Raw genomic sequence first — 19219 nt, 5'->3', positions numbered from 1 at the left:
GCCATTTCCTCAGCCAACCCTCAGCCAACGAGCCAGCCAGCCAGCTCTGGTGAGCACCGGTCGGGCCCAGCATCATGTCGGAGCTGGAGATCGCCATGGGCATGATCATCGACGTCTTCGCCCGGTACTCGGGTGACGAGGGCAATAAGCAGACCCTGACCAAGGGGGAGCTGAAGGCGCTCATGGAGAAGGAGCTTCCAGGCTTCCTGCAGGTGGGGTGCAGGGCCCCAGGTGACAGGGTGGGGGCCCCACCTGGGGGCAGGCCAGCTTGGTCAGGGAACACCGGAGGGCCAGGCAGGACTAGGGCGTGGCTGGGGGGTCTCTTAGAAGGTAGAGGGACAGAAGGTCTAGACTCTAAAGGAGAAGGGAAGGGGGCAGGTAGGGAAGCAGTAAGGGGAGGCCAGCCCCGGAGGCTGAGACCTGGATCTGCTGCCCCACGCCGGGGGCCCTGGCACTTCTGAGCAGGGAGGGGACCCGGCCAGGCCAGTCCTTGAAACTGAGCTGGAGCCCAGTGAGTTCTTTCTCTGCAGGGACCTGGGGGCAGGGAGTGAGGTGGGAACCTGAGTGGCAGGGCCTGGGGGTGGGGGCACTGGGACCAGACCCAGAGCTGTCTCTAAAGTCAGAACTGGGTGTCCCTCTCCCAGGCTGCTGGCCACAGGCACCCTCGCCCCACCGGTTGCTTGCTCCCCGTCCTCCCCCGTGACCAGGCCCCCAGTGGGATGGACAGGAACGAGGGCAGGAGTGAGGACTGAAGGACGTCCGGTCTTGCCGCCCGTCTGCCCAGAGCCACTGCGCCTGGAGCCTCACTAGGGGGCCTCCCCACGGGGGCTAAACGGAGGGCCCACATCTTCTGCCTCCCGCTCTTCCTACTCCCCTCCCCCATTCCCCCCTCCCGCGTCCTCCCTCCCCCAAACCCCCTGCCCCCCTGCCCCCACCAGACTCCACCTACCTGCCCTCTAAGGGTCTTTGCTGACACTGATTCTTGAAAATGGAAGCCTGAAATTTTCAGCCTTAAGTATCACTTCAAGACACAGAGCATTTCGGTATTTTATAGTAGATTATGTTCCTCTTTCTCTGGATGTGAATGCAGTGAAGATATATATATATATAATTCATTGTTTTTTTTCTAGTATAAATGTTTGTGGTAGAAAATGTAAAAATACAGAACTACAGGGGGAAGGAATCCCCCCGCACAGACCCTCTCCTTCCGTTCAGCCTTTACCCTTGCGAGAGTAGATGTGAGTTTCTAATTTACGTGCAGTTCACTTTGGAACTTAGTATTACAGCAACATTCCCCAGCTTCGATGCTCACTGAACGCCCGCCCCGGGCAGGCGGGCTCCTGGGAGCCTCTTTGAGAACCAGCGGCTCAGCCAGGGGTTCGCAAACTTGGGTTCCATAGAATCACAGGGGAACCTGGCAAAGGCAGGGGGCCCTTCGGCAAGCCGGGCCTGCGGCCGAAGCCCCGCGAAGCGCGAGACGCCCCGCGCTCGGCAGCGCCCCCCGCGGCCCTTTCCTCCACGCCCAGCCCGGCGGGGCTTCATAAACGCTGGGTGTCCTCTGGCTTTTGCACAATTCGTGCACCTCCCTTTTGAGGGCTGCAGGGTCCCGCGTAAGGCCACGCCACTCCCTGATTACTGTAGAATTGGCCGCCTCCGGGGCCGGCTCGCCAGCGCCCCCTGCTGCTGCTTTTCGGATCTGCACTGCGGCGGTCCTTGTTCTTTGCAGGGTCGTGCTCTCGCGCTGTCACGTGAGCAGATTCGGAGACCCCCCCCCCCCCCCCCCCGCTGCCCTGCCTCTCAAAGATGACCTGGGCCTTGGGTCCATGTCCGGTGCCCAAGCAGAGGGGAGAGCAGGGGCTCTCCCTCCCAGCCTGGTCTCAATCCCCGGCCCCCCTCCTCCCCAGTGTCTCAGGCAAGTCCCTTCGCGCCCCTGGGCCATATTTCTCCATCCGGGACGCAGGGGGACGCACCACCCTTGCCCCGTGGTTGTGAGGACCAGAGATCCACTAGATAGATCGGTGCCCGCAGAGGATGGGCGTGAAGTAAACGTAACGTGAAGATGAGGCAACGCCCACAAAGCCAGGTGCTCGAGGATAGCTAAGGGCGAGCCAGCTTCCTGGGACTCGGCCCAGCCGAGGCCCTGCCCTGGCACCCTCAGCTCTGACCCTCACCCTCTCGTCCCTAGAGTGGAAAGGACAAGGACACCGTGGACAAGCTGCTCAAGGACCTGGACGCCAACGGCGACGCGGAGGTGGACTTCAGCGAGTTCATAGTGCTGGTGGCTGCGCTCACGACCGCCTGTCACAAGTACTTTCAGTAGGCGGGACGCAGCTGATGCCCTGCAGACCCAGATTCCTGAGGAGACATGGGCAGCCTGGAAAGCCAAGGTGGCAATTCTTTCTCTGGGCTGAGCGAGCCGATGGCCCTCTGATTAATAAAGTGTTTGTGAAGTGACCATGGTCTTAGAAACTGATTATACTTCCTTAAAGCCTCGGTACCACACATACACCCCTTCGCCCCCCAAGAACTCACTAATACGTCACCTCGGGCTCATCGCCTGGCCAGTGGAGAGATGCAGACAGAACGACACAGGTCACTGGGTAAGAATCCGTTTGCGGGCCATTTCCTTGGGGCCCGGCCTGTGCCAGCCTGATAGGCTGGGACACGGTCCCTGCTCACGCTCATTCGTCAGCACGAGGCAAGTGCTGCCCTGTCCTGGACCGAGGCAGGATCGTGGGATATGCTTCCATTCATTCGGTCACATAGCCACTCATCAAACCCTGGCCCCTCCGTCTTTCATCTCTCTAAACATGTTTCTAATGGTACAATATCATTTTCTTTTCTTTTTCTGCCACAAACACCATAAAACGCAGAAACAGACTTAAAGAAGAAATAGGTTATAAGCGAGGGTTAGAATCGCCACCGGTGAACAACTGGGCACGTCACCGATGTCCGCAGCTTTATGAAACCGCCTTTAGAAAGCAGGCAGTGGCTCGTGGGAGGTCCAGGTACTAGGTCTGTCCTGGCTTAGAGACACCTGTCATTTTGAATAGTCCTTGGCTAAGCGAGGATGCTGCATTTTCACTTTCTTCAGGTTGGGTGCCTGTGGGTGCTGGGACCACCATGTCCTGGGTAACTCCTGGCTGAGCACGGCAAGCCACGCGCCCTGTCTACTAGGCCTGCCGCACACTCAGGGCTAAATTCAGGCCGGTCACCCAGTGCTCTCCCCGTGTGGCAGCAGGGGCGGCTCTCCGGCACGGCTTTCCGTCCCGTCACTCTCCCCGCTCAGAAACAGCTCTAGTTCCACCCGCAGACCTCAGACCTGCCCCCGGCCCGCAGGGACTGGGTGACTGTCGTCAGCCTGTGCTTGCTCTCTGCCCACAGGCTCCTTGCCTGTCAGGAGGACCGAGCCCACTCCCCCCAGGGCCTGTCAAGGCAAGCCGCCCCTCTTCCCACATAGCACGGGCTTCCATCAGTGCAGTTTCTGGGGCTGCTTCCGCTGTCAAAAGCCCGCCCCTCTGAAGTGCTCGTTGCCCAGTGACGCCACCCCCGTCCGTTGTCTTCCCCTGGCCAATCATCACTCACCCTGGACTTTGGACCCTCCCTCCTTTCTCTCTCCGCTAATCCTTTCCGTAGTCCTGGGTGCTCACCGGGTGACCTATTCCTCACCAGGGCGTCCTCCGCCCCCACCCGACATTTCATCACCAATGAGCTGCACTCTCACCTTGGCCGCTGGCGGGTCCCGACCTTTTGCGGATTGCAGGCCATTATTTGGTAGCATTGCCTTAGATCTGAGTTCGTCTCTGAGTTCATCTGATGTTTCCTCATGGCTACGTCTGAGTTACGTGTCTCTGGCAAAAGGATCACAGAAATGATGTAATGTTCTTGTTGCATCTTATCAGATGGCACATGATTTCAGTCTGTCACATAACCGATCGTGATCACTTTGATCACAGGATTAAGATGATATCTGAAGAAATGGCGAGTTCCTAAGCTGGGGCAAGGCGCATCTTGCTGTGTCTAGAACATCTTGTCGTGACAGAAAGTAAGGACATGTTCAAAGAATGACCTGGATATTTCAAAAGGACACAGAAACCAGCTTGACTTGGCTCCCACTGGCCAAATCCAAAGCTTCTCCACTACTGAGTAATTATTTTCACCTTTGTAACTAATGAGCATTTTGTCAGGAGGTTCTTTGAAACTGTAAATATTCTATTTCTCATCAAGCATTTAATTTATTCATGTATTCATATTTATGTGAACTCGTGGTTTCCCACATTATTCAATTGGTTGTAATTTTTGCGACCTTTTTTTGTTCTAATGATCCAATTGTTCCTGATTTGCCAGTGGGAGCCCATTCAAGCTGGCCTCTGTGTCCTTTTGACAAATCCTCAATGTTTTTTAAACATTTCTTTGCTTCCTGTCATAGCAAGATGTCCGGATACACCTTACACTTCCCCTGCCCTGGCTCTGGAATTGCACGTTTCTCCCAGCAGCCCTCGCTTCTTTCAGTGGAAAATGGTATTTGGAAGCCAAGATCTCAGAGCTGGCGTGCTCATTGCTGTTGGGCGTCCCTGCTCCCAGCCCCTCCCAATGGACAGAACTCGGGGATATTCGTCAGTATGTGCATATATTTATATAGACACACACGTCTATGGTAAATACATGCATGTGTGTGTGTGTGTGTGTGTGTTCCAAAGCACAAGAAGGCTGTGATGTGCCTCACAGTGAAAATGTGTGTTGGATAAGCCTCATTGAGGCCTGAGTTACAGTGCTATTGGCCATGAGTTTAATGTTATGAATCAACAATACATATTAAATAATGTGTCTTTAAATGGAAATTCATGTAAGACAAAGTTATGTGGCCAGAGGCTGGCGGGAACCTAACCCTGCACTTCTCCTAGGAGCAATCATTCAGTGTCTGCTATTTCAGTGTTTGTCGTGACTTTAAATAACAAGAATTCACTGTGCGCACACGCGCATGCACGCGCGCATGTGCACACACACACACACGTTTTTTAGGAATTGAAATCCCTTGCAAACTGCAGCCTTGGGCCCACCCAAGTCTCCACACTCGCTGTAGCTTGGCCCAGGAAGGGGAGTGTGTGAGGAATCCACACACCAAGGCTGCAGGGAGGCTGGGCTCAGACAGCCAGACCTTGCTGAAGTGGGTGTTAGAGTTTGTAAAGAGGTGGGAGCAAGGCAAATCAGAAGATGGAGCATCTGAGAATAAACACTTGAGAGAGAGGACCAGGGAGGGAGCTTCCCCAGCCCGCCCCACACGGTGCTGAGCTCGCTCTCTCGTAATTACTCATTCCTGTTTCGGCCCAGCTCCTCCTCATCCATCTCACCTTTACATTCCTAGTGCCTCAGGCAAGGTATGAAGCACGTTATAGTCCCACTGACTGAGTGACTAAACATACTTCACCTGCCTAAACGCAGGGGCTCTGAGGATGCCCCCGAAATTGGTTTCTGTGCTGTCATCTTAACCCCACAGCATGCTCCATAAACAATTTTCCCTCACAGTGGAAGGCGTATTGAGAGCCTGGACTGCAACCAGCTCACTTCCATCTGATGATGACCGACACTCAAGGAAGAACATCCATTTCAAAAGAAACGTATTCATTGTGCTTTTATTAACACACATGGGGCGTCGGCCATCGAAACAAAAAATTTACTTTTTTAAAAAAAGGCTTTTTAGGTCTTTGTTTTTAGAAGTGAATGACCACTTATTACACGCTTAATTTTGACCTTGGACCCCTGTCAAGTCCACTGCCCCAAATGAACTAGAAGGGACTTTTTGAGCCCCGAGGATGTCTTCTCCTTTCTCCAGCCTCCCAAGGCTCTTTGGAGATTGTCTCCCTGATGTGACACTCTGAAATCCCTGTAGTGTGACAGGATCACAGTAGCGAAGCATACTCCATCATTCCCTAGTCGACTTCTTTTGTTACTTAGGTCAACTAGGTTGTCTGAGCAAACTCACCTGACGGGTTACACGACGTACACCAGACAATATGCCGCACAACCTAGCTCTGCTCCTTCGTCCTACAGAGGGATTAAAGTGGCCTCGGATAAGTTGGCTAACTTGAACGCATCTCTCTGGGTCTCGAGTTCCACCTATAACCGTAGGGCGGCCATTGGGCATATCCCTAATGCCCCTATTATGATCTCTGTGGTCCATAATAATCATATGACATGGTTCGCCCAAGATCTTCTACCCATGTCTCGATATGATTGTTAATAGTGTCTCCTTTCACTCTCGAAAACTTCCTGGTTTGATAAATAGGACTTCATTAATATCGTGAACTTCTGTTCATCAAAATATACCATTAAGAGAGTGAAAAAGGCAAGCCACAACGAGGGAGGAGATATTTTCAATAGGTATATCTGACAAAGGACTCAGATTCAGACTGTATTGACAACTCCTACAGATCAATAAGACAAAATAACTCAGTTTAAAAATGGGCAAAAGTCTTGAGCTGCCACTTCACGAAAGGAAATAGACAAATGGCCAGTAAGTAAATAAGAAAGTGCTCAGCTTCGTGATTCAACAGGGAAATGCAAATGAAAACCACACTGGGATAGCACTGTTCCTCCACCAGAACAGCTCAAATGGAAGGCGTTGACAACAGCAAGGGAAGACTGGGGACATCTGGAACTCTCCTACATTCTTGACAGGTGTCTCAGTCTGCTCAGACTGCCACTGCAAAATACCACAGGGAGGGTGGCTTACACACCCCGCCCCCAACTGGATTTGATGGCACCTTGCTCTGAAGGCTAGAAATCTACGATCGAGGTGCCAGCAAATCCAGTTTCTGGTGCGATCTCCCTTCCTGATGCGTATGTAGATGGCCGCTTTCTCGCTGCAGTCTTCACGTGACCTCTTCTTCATGTACAGGCAGGGGTGGGCGGGGAGTGAGTGAGTGTGAGCTCCAGTGTCTCTTCTTATAAGGACACTAATGCTATCAGATCAGAGCCCTAACCTCATTGAACCTTAATTACTTCCCAAAAACAGCCACACTGGCATTTAAGTCCTCGACATAATTTGGCAGCTTAAAACAACATATCGTTATCATCCCTCATAGTTTCAGATCAGGATATTTAATAAGGCTGCAGTGGAGATGTCAGCTGGGGCTGCAGTCACCTCTGGGCTTGAATGGGGCTGGAGGATCCACTTCCAAGATGGCTTACTCATATGGTTGTTGGAGGGAGGAGGCTGTTCTTCACTAGCCGTTAGTAAAAGGCCTTGGTTCTTTGCCATATGGTTTTCTCCATAGGGATATTCACAAGATGGAAGCTGTTTTTTTCCCAGAGCAGAAGATTTGAGAGAAAGAGATGACATGCCTCCTCTTAAGCCCTCATCGCTAAGTCACACACTATCACTTCTGCATTTTCCTATTTATTATGAGCAAGTTACTATGTCTAGTACACACTCAGTACACAAGGGTGTGGAGAGCCGGAGGCGGAAATCATCGGGGGTCATCTTGAAGGCGAGCTACCATGGTCTGCTCTCTGGCCACTAATGATTCATGTTCTTCCAACACGCAAACCACACTCACCCCCACCCAAGGTCCCCAAAGATACATTCTATACTTGGGGTAGGATCAATCCCAAGTCCAGAATTTTGTCATCTAAATTAAGTCAAACGTAGATAACGCTCCATGAGCGTAGTCCCTTAAATCCAGCCCCTAGACTAGTTCTTCTAGATTCATAGAACTTTGAAACTAAAAAGACAAGTTATCTGCCCACATACCTCCAATACACAATTGGGAGCAGGCGTAGGATAACTGTTAGGTGGGGAACGGGAGGCACGAAGGCAGCACTGGTCCATGGCAATTCTGCAACGCAGTCTCAAGGTCTAGGAATGATTCTTCATGGCTCTCAGTTCCATGGCTCTTGGTTCCACCCTCTGAGTCACACTTCCTTTTTCATGAAAGGCAGCATGTGTTTGCAGATGAGTACTTTTCTGAACTTGCTTCATCCCTGTAAAACTTTGGGGACGGGGGGGCGGGCATCCAAAAGGCCTTTCATTTAGTACCATCTTTGTCCCTTCTAGTCTAAGCTGCAGCGTTTCTTCTAATTATCTTTAAAACTTTGTAGGTTTCCTGTGAATTCCGTCGGGATTCACTCCATTAGACAATGCCCCACCTTCAAGCCCCTTTGAGATGAGCCCAGGTCCATCTTGGGCCTCTACTGATAATGCCATGGGACAAGCGCTTAAGCTCCTTTGAGACCCTATTGTTTGTTCGAGAGGGTCTGTGAGGCACATCCTTAATCCGAGTCACCACCTTTGATTTTTCTGAGATTTTTGTGTAAATAGGATTTTACATTGTTTTCTCCTGTTTTCTAAATTCCCTCCATTCAACACGCAATAATAGAGCATGAAAATGGGGGGAATTATTTTAGACAAAAGATGACTTTGTCTTGTTTAACAACAAACTGGGCAGTTGAAACGGCGGTTGGGAAGAGGGGTTTTAAAGTCATAACTGGTTTTTCTGGTAGTGCCCAAGATTTGATCTTTGCCGCAAAGCCATTTCTTAATTTTATTTCTTTATGTTAGCTATCTGGAGAGGCCAACAACTTTTAAAGTTATCAAGAATATCAAGGCTTAACAGACCTTCCTTTTGCTTCTCTCTGGTCACTTCTATTTTACTATAAATAGCAAGAAGAAACGCGATGGGAGGGAACCCTTCTTGTGTCCTGGACGTGTTCCTTATCTCGATCTGGATGGAGGTTACATGGTTGTATGGGCATGTGAAAAAAATAATCGACGTGTGCACTTACGATGTATGCACTTTATCATCTTCCTGGTATACCTTCATTTTTAAAAAGAGTTCTGATTCTGAGGGCGAGCGCGCAGGAAACGCAGCGCGCGTGCGTGAGCGTGAGCGCGCGGAGGCCACAGGCAGGGGCGTGCGCGTGCGCAAAGGCCGGACGCCGGGTCGTGCGTGCTGTGCGTGCGCGTGCGCGGAGACCGGAAGCAGGGTCGTGCGTGCTGTGCGTGCGCGTGCGCGGAGGCCGGAAGCGGCCTCGCGGACCCGGACATCGCGGGCGATGGAGGGTTTCATCTCGGGTGGCGGGCCGTCTCGCCAAGGATCAGCGGAGGAGGCCGAGCTCCAGAGCGCCGCCTGGAGCGGGGACAGCGGTAACGTGTCTCAGAGCCACAGCAGCGCCTCGGGGCCGTGGGAGGACGAGGGCCCGGAGCTGGGCGTGCCGGGCTGCGACCTGCCGCTGCTGCGCCGCGCCGCCGCGAGCTACACCGCCTGCCTGCTGCCCGGGGCCGGGGCGCGGCCTGAGGTCGAGGCCCTGGACGCGAGCCTGGAGGACCTCCTCACCAGGGTGGACGAGTTCGTGGGCATGCTGGACATGCTGCGCGGGGACTCCTCCCACGTCGTCAGCGAGGGCGTGCCTCGCATTTACGCGAAGGCCACCGAGATGCGGCAGGTGTACAGCAAGATTGACAGACTCGAGGCCTTCGTGGGGATGATCGGCGCCAGCGTGGCCAGGTTGGAGGAGCAGGTCTCCAGGGCGGAGGCCGAGCTGGGGGCCTTCCCCAGTACATTCAGAAAACTGCTACACACAATTCACGTGCCCTCCATCTTCAACAAGGCGTCCTCCAGCAGGTCCCAGCAAACCCGCTACGAACCCCCTGTCCTGTTTCGGACCGAGGACCACTTCCCCTGTTGCAGCGAAAGGCCTCAGATCTGAGTCGGCCGGACAATACTGCTAGAGATGCTGCGATCTGAGATTATTTGAGTGTTAATTAAATCAGTTGAAAATTCGGTTAATAGACATGATGTTGGAGTACGGAATTTTAAAGTTTGTTTGCACATTCTATTTCTCACTGTCTTCATTATTTCATGTAGGATTTATGATTTTCTGTGTCTTCCAGTTATAACCTGAAAGCTGCTTGGTGGGGGCGATCGAGAAGCAAATCGAATGCACATAACTGCGCTGTGGCCGAACTGTTATTTTATGGATTTTTTTTTTTTTTTTAGAGCTCAAAAACCAGTATTTTCAAGGTTTATGTATCCATATACTCTTAAGAAAAACTACTGAACCTTCAAAGCCTTGTTATTTGATCCTAATGGTAATTCAATTTTCTATACCCTACTCTTAGGATGGGTGGTAAATTATTTAACATTGCATTAAACTTTCCACTCAAATTATACAACTTCTAAGAAAATATCGATTTTTTGCAGTTAATTCTGAGGTTGTGTTGAAAGTATGACCTCACGATCTGAATCGTGTGCAGCATACATGTCTATATCTGAAAGCATTTGGTTTATAATTTAAATATTAATAAACATTTTAAATTTTACTGAAAAAGCTTGCCTTCTGAAAAGGACTTTACATATTTCTTTCCTGTTTGAAAATAAACGTTGCTTATATGATTTCAGGAGCGGGATAAAAGTGGCTTGAGAGTGCTTCCTTTAGAAGGCTAATGCGAAAAACTAACCTTCGCTACTATTTCACAGCATTGTATGTTTCTTACCCTGCAAAGTGAACAGTTAAATCTTTTGTGTAGATAACTGATAGAAGGATTTTGTTCTTACAAACTGACAACATGGAATCCCCACCCTCACCCCACCCCAGAAAACGCGGTTTTTTATTTGTAGTTTCAGACAGCATGCAATCTAAAGGATTCCCACAGGTTTTGAGCTAGATCGTAATCTGTTTTATAAGGCGGTCCTAGATAGTCGGCCTCAAACAAGCATGCAGTTTAGGTTGCCTCGTGTCCTTCATCATTGATCTTTGAGGCTGATAGAGTATGCACCATTTCACTATGTATCAGGAAAAACCTGATAATGTAATCTCAGCCTTAGCTTTCATGGACCTTCTATGTCATGCATTTACATTTTTTTTTTTCCAGGTAGTACATTGATTACAAATTCAGGAAGCTGGGTACTGCTGTAAGTAATTAGTATAACCCTATGACAGTCACTGAATGTGGAAATAGCTTCCTTACATAACATCTGTATTGCAAAAACAGTTTTTAAACTCACGGTTAATATTAAAGAGTAGGTGGTGATTAGGACGAATTATAAACAGTTAGAAAAATTTAAAAGCTGAGATTTAATAGACACTCTAAATTCCAGAAGGCATAAGTGAATGACTGTGCTATAAAATAAAACTTTTATTAGGAATATAGGATGCTTAGGTATTTATCTACAAAATAAATTGGGTTGAGAAAATTAAAAATATAATAATAAAACAATGAAATTCAGCTTAGCAGTTTTTAAAGCTAATCATGTAATTTTAGGTCCTGATTTAGATGATCACTTACATGAGTATTTGTGCAACTTGTCTCTGAGGGACTTGGGTCCTGAAATTCTCTTAGTGTTTGTGCCATTTCTAGAGATTAGTGCAGGGCCTTGTTTGGAATGGAGACTTGAAGCTGGTCTGGATAGTACAAGACAGATTAGACGAAGGATATTTATCTCAAGAGGCTGGGGGGCCAGGCGCACCCAGGTCTTTTGACACTGCCACCCTCAGACCTTCCACCTCCCCCCCAGCCCCGTCTCCCTCCCCTGGAGGGTTAAGGAGGCACTTCTGGATCTTGGAAAACTGGCCCTTCCACCTTTTCATAGGTCAGCCAGCTAGTCGGGAGGGGGCCCCATACCAGGAAGCCAACTTATCATGGGTGGCCATCTGCTGCTGGGGTCTGGTGATCCCCTACTTCCTAGAAGAATAAACAGGGATGTCCCGGGATGGGGTTTAATACACCTTGAGAGGGGCTCCCCTACCAATTGCTCAGGAGTCACCTTGCTCTTGGCTCCCGCACCCAAGACCACGACAACCGCTTAGAGTTTTCAGGGGCCCCTAGGACAGGCCCTCTGTACAAGGGCAGCCCCGGGGGCCGGGAGTCAGTTTACGCACACACGTAAAATTGGGGACTAATGAGCTAGTAAGCACCTGGTGGCCTCTTTTCCCCCAAGCCGGAACTTAGAGGAATAGGAGTCTTGGATGGTGTGTCTATTGTAGACATGAGGTCCTGGATCAGACAGCCTGGTGTGAACTTGCTAACTCTATGGTGGAGGACAGTGGTCAGCAAAGTCACTAAGGGCCAGACAGTAAATAGAATTGCCACCACCCACAATATGTAAGCAAACATGCAGGCTGAATGCAAATGCAACTCACAAACACGGGTATTTCTTGAAACGCAAAGGACAGACAGGAGAAAACTAAAATGGTCGGAATTTAAAGTTTTAAACTAGCTTGGCTGAACAGCTGTCAGAAGGGGCCGCATGGGAAGGTGAAAAGCATTGGTTGCTAAGGATTTTCTCCTGCAACGGAGAGAATAAGGAGAACAGTGGGTTCAGGATGGCAGACAGGGAGTCCAAGTCATCAGCCTCTCTTGGATGTGAGACACAGTCATGCACTAGTGAAGCCCGGCACAGACCCTGTCACCCTACTTTTTCTTCACCAGAAACTTCTCCTCATGGACTCTCTTGGCAGTGTCTTCTAAGGACTTTGGCTTAGAATGCTCTGCCGTTAATAGAGTTAACATCCAATTCTCAGTGTGAGCGCAGGCACCACCCAAACAAAACGTATCCCAGCTGTTCACCCTCCCACCACCCCATCTCACCTGGGCCATTTATCAGTCTCTAAAGTGGTTTCCTGCCTTCCCCGCCCCTCTCCAAGCAGCCAGTGGGGTCTTTTAAAACTACAAATCGAATACACTGGTCTTCGCCTAAAACCATTAGCTTTTCATTACGTTAGAATAAAAGCAGAACTGCTCTCTGGCCCGCCAGGCCCTGCAGGATCTGGCTCCGCCCCCTTGCTGACCTTGTCTCGCATCCATACGGGCCTGCTCACCCCCTCCAGCCCCACCTCCATCCTGGAAGAGGCTCAGGTGTTTCCTTCACAGTGCTTGCCACAATTGTGTCTGCAGCATTTGATTATCGTCTGCCTCATCCACCTCCGGGGGGTGGGAGGCTTGGGCTCTGTTCGTCCTGCTCGACCTCACCTGTGTTCTCAGCAGGTAACACCGCACCTGGCACACTCAGATACTTGTTGAATGAATGGCTGTCAGGTCTGGTGCATGAATGGCTAGGCAAAAATGAGGTGCCCCATAAAGAGTAGGGGGCAGAAAGGCAAATACAGTAATTCAGTGAAATGTTCGCTGGGAAATCGAGCACCATGGGAGGGCTGAGGACATGAAGCTACATAAGCCCCAGTTCCTCTCCCAAGAGCTGGGCAGGCAGGCTGGTGGGCGGAGATGCTGGCTTAGTCGAACCCAGGCTTCCAGGACTGAGCTTGTTAGGTCCGTGTAAGCATTCCTGTGGGCTCCAAGGAGGCCCTCTTCTCAACCATGCCCTGGAGGCCAGAGAGACCTTGTAGGACTATGTTCTGGAAAGACTTACATGCCAAAAGGTTAAAAATCACGTGCTAAGAAACATTTTCTAAAGTGACCTAAATCGTCAGTCTCAGTAATGGAGAAGGAAATTCATTTAGAATGATTCTTCTTTGCGATCTTCATCCTCAAAGGGGAGGGGTCGCTGCGTGGTCACAGGAGACTGTGGGGCAGGAGGGAGGGACGGAGTGGGGAGGTCCCTGGAGTGCGCCAGCGTGCGTGGCTGCAGGAACAGCTCCTTCCCAGCAGAGGGCGCTGGCGGAGCAGGAAAGGCCGCCTGGAAGCCGCTGGTCCAGCCTTGCCTTCGGGAACTGAAACACCATCCGGCCGCCGGTGGCCCTGGGCCCCGGGGATTCCGACCTACCAGGCGCTGTTCACCCTGAAGGGCTCCCGGTGTGGGGACCGCAGCTATTCCCCAAGGCTGCTCTTCTTGCATGGCGGAGAGGTTCTGATGTGAGAAGTTAAGTAGTTTGGGACTTGAGTTTCAAGTGCCAGCCACTGCGGCTCTATAAGGTTGTTTAGGAAGGCACTGAAGTTGGAAATGTAAGCGCTCTTATTTCATTTTATTTTGTTGTTACTGGTTTTTAAAAATTCTATCATTTTTTTCTTTTAATTTGTGGTAAAAGACACATAACATGAATTTACCTTCTTAACCATTTGTCCATGTCCGGGTCAGTGCCCCTAAGCACATCCACAGTGCTGTCCAGCCACCCCCACCATCCATCGCTGGAACTCTTCATCTGGGAAAACTGAAACTCTGTCCCCATTACACACCCCCCCACTACCCCTCCCCCAGCCCCTGGCACCCACCAATTTGCTTTTTATCTCTATGAATTTGGCTCCTCTAGGGACCTCATGTGAAGAAAATCATACAGTATTTGCCTTTTTGTGACTGGCTTATTGCACTTAGCTTAATGTTCTCGAGCAGGTGTAGCAGATATCAGAATTTCCTTCCTTTTCGTGGCTGAATAATATTCCATTACATGGATATATCACCTTCAGTTTATCCATTCACCTGCTGGACACTTGGTTTGTTCTGCCTTTTGGCCGCTGTGAATAACACAGCTATGAACTTGGGGCTATAAGTATCTCTTTGAGACCTTGCTTTTAATTTTTTGCCGTATATACCCAGAAGTGGAATTACTGGATCATATAGTAGTTTTGTTTTCAATATTTTGAGCAACGACCAGACTGTTCTGCAGAGTAGCTGCCCCATGTTACCTTCCCTCCAACAGTGCACAAGCTTCCAATTCTTTCACATCCTCACTAGCGCTTTTTATTTTGTTTTTCTTTTGATAATGGCCCTCTCAACGGGTGTGAGGTGAGGAGGAGGCTGAGGCTTTTCAGGGCAGGCGATGACGATGACAGAGCAAATGCCCGCGGCGATAACGACTGTAGCAGGCACTTTGTTCCTCCGTCTCCTTGCGTCACTATCTGGCACTCCCGCCCTCCCTTCCCTCCCCTGAACACGAGGAGGAGGAGTGATCTCTGTGGGTGCTGAGCGTGAGCCTCAGGTACCCCTGGTTCCATGTCCAGCCAGTGGAATAATGAATCACAGCCGCTGCCCCAGGAGGCTTCCTCTTCTTGCTTGGCTTCGACTTGGTGGCATGTAGACAGTGGTCCCTGCAGCAGGTGCCATGGTCCCCTCAGAAAACCCAGAGTTCCTGGCGGCGGGCGGGAGGACCCAAAAAGAAGCCCTTCGTCCACCAGGTTGGGCCCCAGGTCCATCCCAGCACACAGGAAATGGCAGAGCACGCAGCAGGCTCCACACTGCCCCCTAGTGACCAGAGATCTCTAAGGGCGTCACTGATGGGGTCACCATCAGGGAGCGTGACGACACAATGTGCGCTGATCCCACTCCAGGCCGGAAACTGCCAAAGGTCAAGAGTTTGCCCACGTGTCCCGGGAGCCAGGGCCAGGTCCCCATGTCAGCGCAGGTTGTCAGGCCTGCGCTTTTGGACATCCGCCTCTGGTCACTAGGGGGCAGTGTGGCGCAGGCGGACCAGCGTCCCGAGAGCTGAGGGCCTCGCGCAAGTTACTGCGAGTCTGAGTCTCAGTTTCCCCATTTGGAGGCGGTGCGGGGACTACGTGAGTTCAGCAAACCTCTCCTGAGCACCTGCGGGGGGCCGGCCCACTCCGGGCTCCGGGGGTGCAGCGTGAGGTAGACCGCATCTTCCCAAAGGAGCACAAGCCCTTGCGTCCCCCTTACGCTGACCCGGACACGTCTCCCGCCCACCGGTAGGGAATCCATGTCCCTCTCCGTGGAGCTCCCCTCCACCCGCCCCCATCCCTGGGGTGCTCACTCTGTGCTGCGGGGAGGCTCACACCAGCCACGTGAAGAGGAACTGAGCCCCCCGCCCCCCCCCCCCGTGGACAGCCGGCATCAATCAACCGCCCAATGTGGATAAACCTCCAGACGACTCCAGCGGAGGCCCCCCTCATCGTGGGACAGAGACAGACCCAAATTCCCGACTCACAGAACCTGTGAGCTTTAACAAACGGTTGTTTCAGGCCACAGAGTAACGGGACCACCCTTGACAGGGGAGCAGCTCGGGTGGGACAGACACAGACGAGTCCCCGGTCTCCGCTGGGACAAGCACTGGGCAGGGGACACGTAAAGGCCGGAAGGCACCTTCACCAGCCGGGCTGCCAGGGCGGTGTTCCCTAGGAGCTTTGGCGGAGGGCGGAGGCGCCCGCCAGGTGGAGCGGTTGCGGGGGGCGGGGTCACTCTGGCGGTGACCAGGTGAACACAGGATGCTGGCCGGCCCGCGTGCTTCGAGCGCTTTATCAGAGTGCCAGGTCCAAAGTCGCGAGGCAGAGGCGAGGGCAGCGAGGGGGCAGGTCCTGTAGCTTTTGAATCTGTCCCGTGGAAGGTCGGAAGCAGGGAAAGGGAGCCAGGTTCGATGGAGAGACGCTCTGGGAGCCGCATGGGGAGGGCGGGTGGGAGGGTCCTGGTCAGGGCCTGGGAGCAGCAACCAGTCACAGCCGTAAGCACTGGCTCCCCCTCCCCAGCAGGCAGGAGGGGCTGCTGTGGGGCAGGCCCCTGAGCCTCCCAGCCTCCTCTCCAGCCTCTCTCTGTCTGGGGCTCTGCTCCATTTCCTGCCCACCGGTTTCCTGGGGGCCCTGACCAGCAGCGCCGGCACTGTGCTCTGGCCACTGGCAGGGGGCGCTCTTCCCTAACGGTTGCTGTGTGTGTGAGCCCACCTTGCCTGTTCCGACCAAGTCAAGTTTCTGAATGCACCCTGGAACAACCGGCCGCCCCGACATACCATGCACACACGTTCATGCACGCACACGCACACACATGCACACACACATGCAAGTACACACACGTGCACATGCATACACACACTCACCATGGTGGCGACCTGCACAGGTGTGGGGCTCGAGAACACCTGGACTTCGTCCCTGCTCCATTACTTAGCAGCACGAACCTGGCAGAGGTATGGCGCTCCCCCACCCTGTTTCCTCATCCACAGGACAGGGGTACCGAGGGCGCCACTTCATGGGATTGCTGAGGGACAACTGAGCGCAGGTGGCATGGCCAGTGTTATTCATGGGCCACCACTTTTCATTAGGAAATGAATTTTTTTTTCCTATCTTAGGGTAGAGAAGAGGAGGGAAGGAAGGGGTGTGTGTGTGTGTGTGTGTGTGTGTGTGTGTGTGTGTGTGTGAATTCCCCGTTAAGACGAGTAGTCCGTGCACTGTCCTTGCAGACTGCGCTGCAGCTCCGTGTCCAGCCCCACGCCGACCAAAGCCTCAGGAAGGCCTAGTGGATGGCCTAGTGCGGCCTCTGTTCCAGGCCGGGCCGGGCCTTTCTTCACAAAGCCCTGTTTCTTCCTGGCCGCACTCTTGGCCTGGTGACCGAGGGCTCGATGAGCTTTTCTGGGCTCCTGGCCTGCCCGCCCTGGACACACTCGGGCCTTCTGTCTGCCCACAGCTCCTGTGGGACACTCACAATGCGACCCTGTTCTCGCTGCCGCACAGCCACCCGGTCCCTGGGCCTGCCGGGGAGGGGGACGTGCCAGCTGTGGGGAGGCCACCTTCGCTGGTTTCCAGCAAGACGCACTCGCGGTGTGTGGCAGAGATGGGTATCTCCGCGCTGGCAACCGCTTGGAATTAGGGGTGATTTGTTAGGGGCAAAACACATGTCCGCCCCACCCCCCAACAGCAGGCTTCCCAGGGCTGGACCTTAGCACGGGCCGTGCCCCCCTCCCCCTCAGGCCTGAGCTTTGGCAGTTCCTCCTGGACCAGGATCTGCCGCCGCTGACCGCTGTCTGTCTCCCAGCCCTGTTTGATTTTCCCATATTTAGCACTGGTCTCATCTGTCTAGGAGGTGAGCTTCCCGGGTCCCAGAGCTGTCGGCCTTGTTCACGCCCGTTCCGCAAAGCCCGGCACAGTGCCTGGCCCACAGAAGGCCACGTTCAAGGTCTGTTAGATGAACGAGTGAACAAACCAACCACCCTATGTAGAAATCAAGCTATGAATCGGTGAGGCCATGATTCAAAGGATCGCTGGCTGAATTAACGAGTCAGGGGACACAGGCAGGAACCCTTGCCTGATCTGCCTTTAGTCATCTGGCCTCCCTCGCTCACCTCTCACCCCTTCCAGGCAATGCTGGGGCCAGTTCTATCCCCAGGGTCCCCAGAAGCCACTACCAGCCCTGGGCCTGGCACTCACCTTTGCTCCATGAATGTTGATAGACCAAATAACCCAAGGCCCTTCACATGCCCTCTGGTCAATTCGGAGGTCATCCTGGCTTTGTCCTCTCTCAAGACCTCTGTGCCGACTGTTCCCTAGGCCTGAATTCTGCTGCGTCCCTCCTCCCTGCCCCCCACTCCCATCCCTTCACGTGGGGAGGAAAGGCAGTGCTGAGATGGAGTCTCGGGAAGGCACTGCCATTCGGCAGAGTGGGAGCTGAGCGAGCCGTCTGTGCCAAGGCGACGTGGGGCTGGCCTCGTGATCCGCTGGGCTGGCGCGAGGAGGAGGCCAGGATTGGCCCTGTGCAGTCTCGAGAGCCTGGGTCAGTGGGGAGAGCCCCGGAGGACCGACTTCGTTTCACCGTGGGGGAACACGGCCCAAGGCAGAGCCATGAACACGGGGAACGAACTCCCTCAGGAGGGAGTGAGCTCTCTGTCCTGGGGGGTACGTGAGGTAGGTAAGAAGAGAGATGAGAATCTAGAAGTTTGTCATTGAACACTGTCTAGTACAGGCAGAGGCGGTATCTATCGGATAATATCAACGTATTACTTATCCTAACACAATCATCGCGTGTGCATTCGGACACTTGGCTGTAAGAAAGCTCCCTGCAGTAGTGTTTGTTAACGGAGCACGTTGGAGACAATCGGAAAGTTAACTCGTGTGTTTATTTTCTTCCTCCCGTTCACCCCAAGCCCGAGAGGGCGGGCCCTCGTCCGGTGTATTCGTGCATCTGTCTATCGTATCAGGTGCGTATAAGGGGTACGATGCAATCTTTTTTTGTTTTTTTGAAGCGTAAGCTCATTGACGAGGTGGGGTGGGAAGGGGGAGGGACAGAGAGCGGGAGAGAAAGGGAGAAACGCAAGAAATGCATCGAAATGTTAACAGTGATTGTTGCTAGGAGATGGAATTAAAGGCAATTTTTGTTTTTTTCTTCTTTATGTTGTACTATATTTTCCACACTGTCTACAATAAACACGTATTATGTTTGTAACGTGAAAAAAAAAAAAAACCTTAAGAAAAAAATAAAATGACATCAAGGTAAAAAAATAGTTTCATTTGCCAAGCTCTGAAAAGGCATTTTTTAAGCCAGACGGAATCGCGCAGGACTTTATCCGGACGTCCCCGGTGGCAGGCACCCTTTCGCCATCTGGCTGGGATCAC

At 52.3% G+C, this 19219-nt stretch overlaps 2 protein-coding genes across 2 annotated transcripts; both read left to right on the top strand.

The window, feature by feature from the left end:
• The first annotated feature begins 24 nt into the window (after window positions 1-24).
• LOC107519035 (S100 calcium binding protein P) lies at window positions 25-2455 on the top strand. Its single transcript, XM_016161251.2, has 2 exons — window positions 25-212; window positions 2186-2455. The coding sequence occupies exons 1-2, from the start codon at window positions 75-77 to the stop codon at window positions 2318-2320; spliced, it is 273 nt and encodes a 90-aa protein (XP_016016737.2). The 5' UTR covers window positions 25-74; the 3' UTR covers window positions 2321-2455.
• A 6558-nt stretch (window positions 2456-9013) lies between these two features.
• BLOC1S4 (biogenesis of lysosomal organelles complex 1 subunit 4) lies at window positions 9014-10413 on the top strand. The gene has a single exon (XM_016161252.2). The coding sequence runs from the start codon at window positions 9055-9057 to the stop codon at window positions 9706-9708; it is 654 nt and encodes a 217-aa protein (XP_016016738.2). The 5' UTR covers window positions 9014-9054; the 3' UTR covers window positions 9709-10413.
• Window positions 10414-19219: the final 8806 nt, after the last annotated feature.

Source organism: Rousettus aegyptiacus, unplaced genomic scaffold (assembly GCF_014176215.1).
Source record: "Rousettus aegyptiacus isolate mRouAeg1 unplaced genomic scaffold, mRouAeg1.p scaffold_m13_p_10, whole genome shotgun sequence".
NCBI lineage: Eukaryota > Metazoa > Chordata > Mammalia > Chiroptera > Pteropodidae > Rousettus > Rousettus aegyptiacus.
The sequence above is the reverse complement of the archived record's forward strand: the minus strand, read 5'-3'. Positions and strand labels throughout refer to the sequence as shown.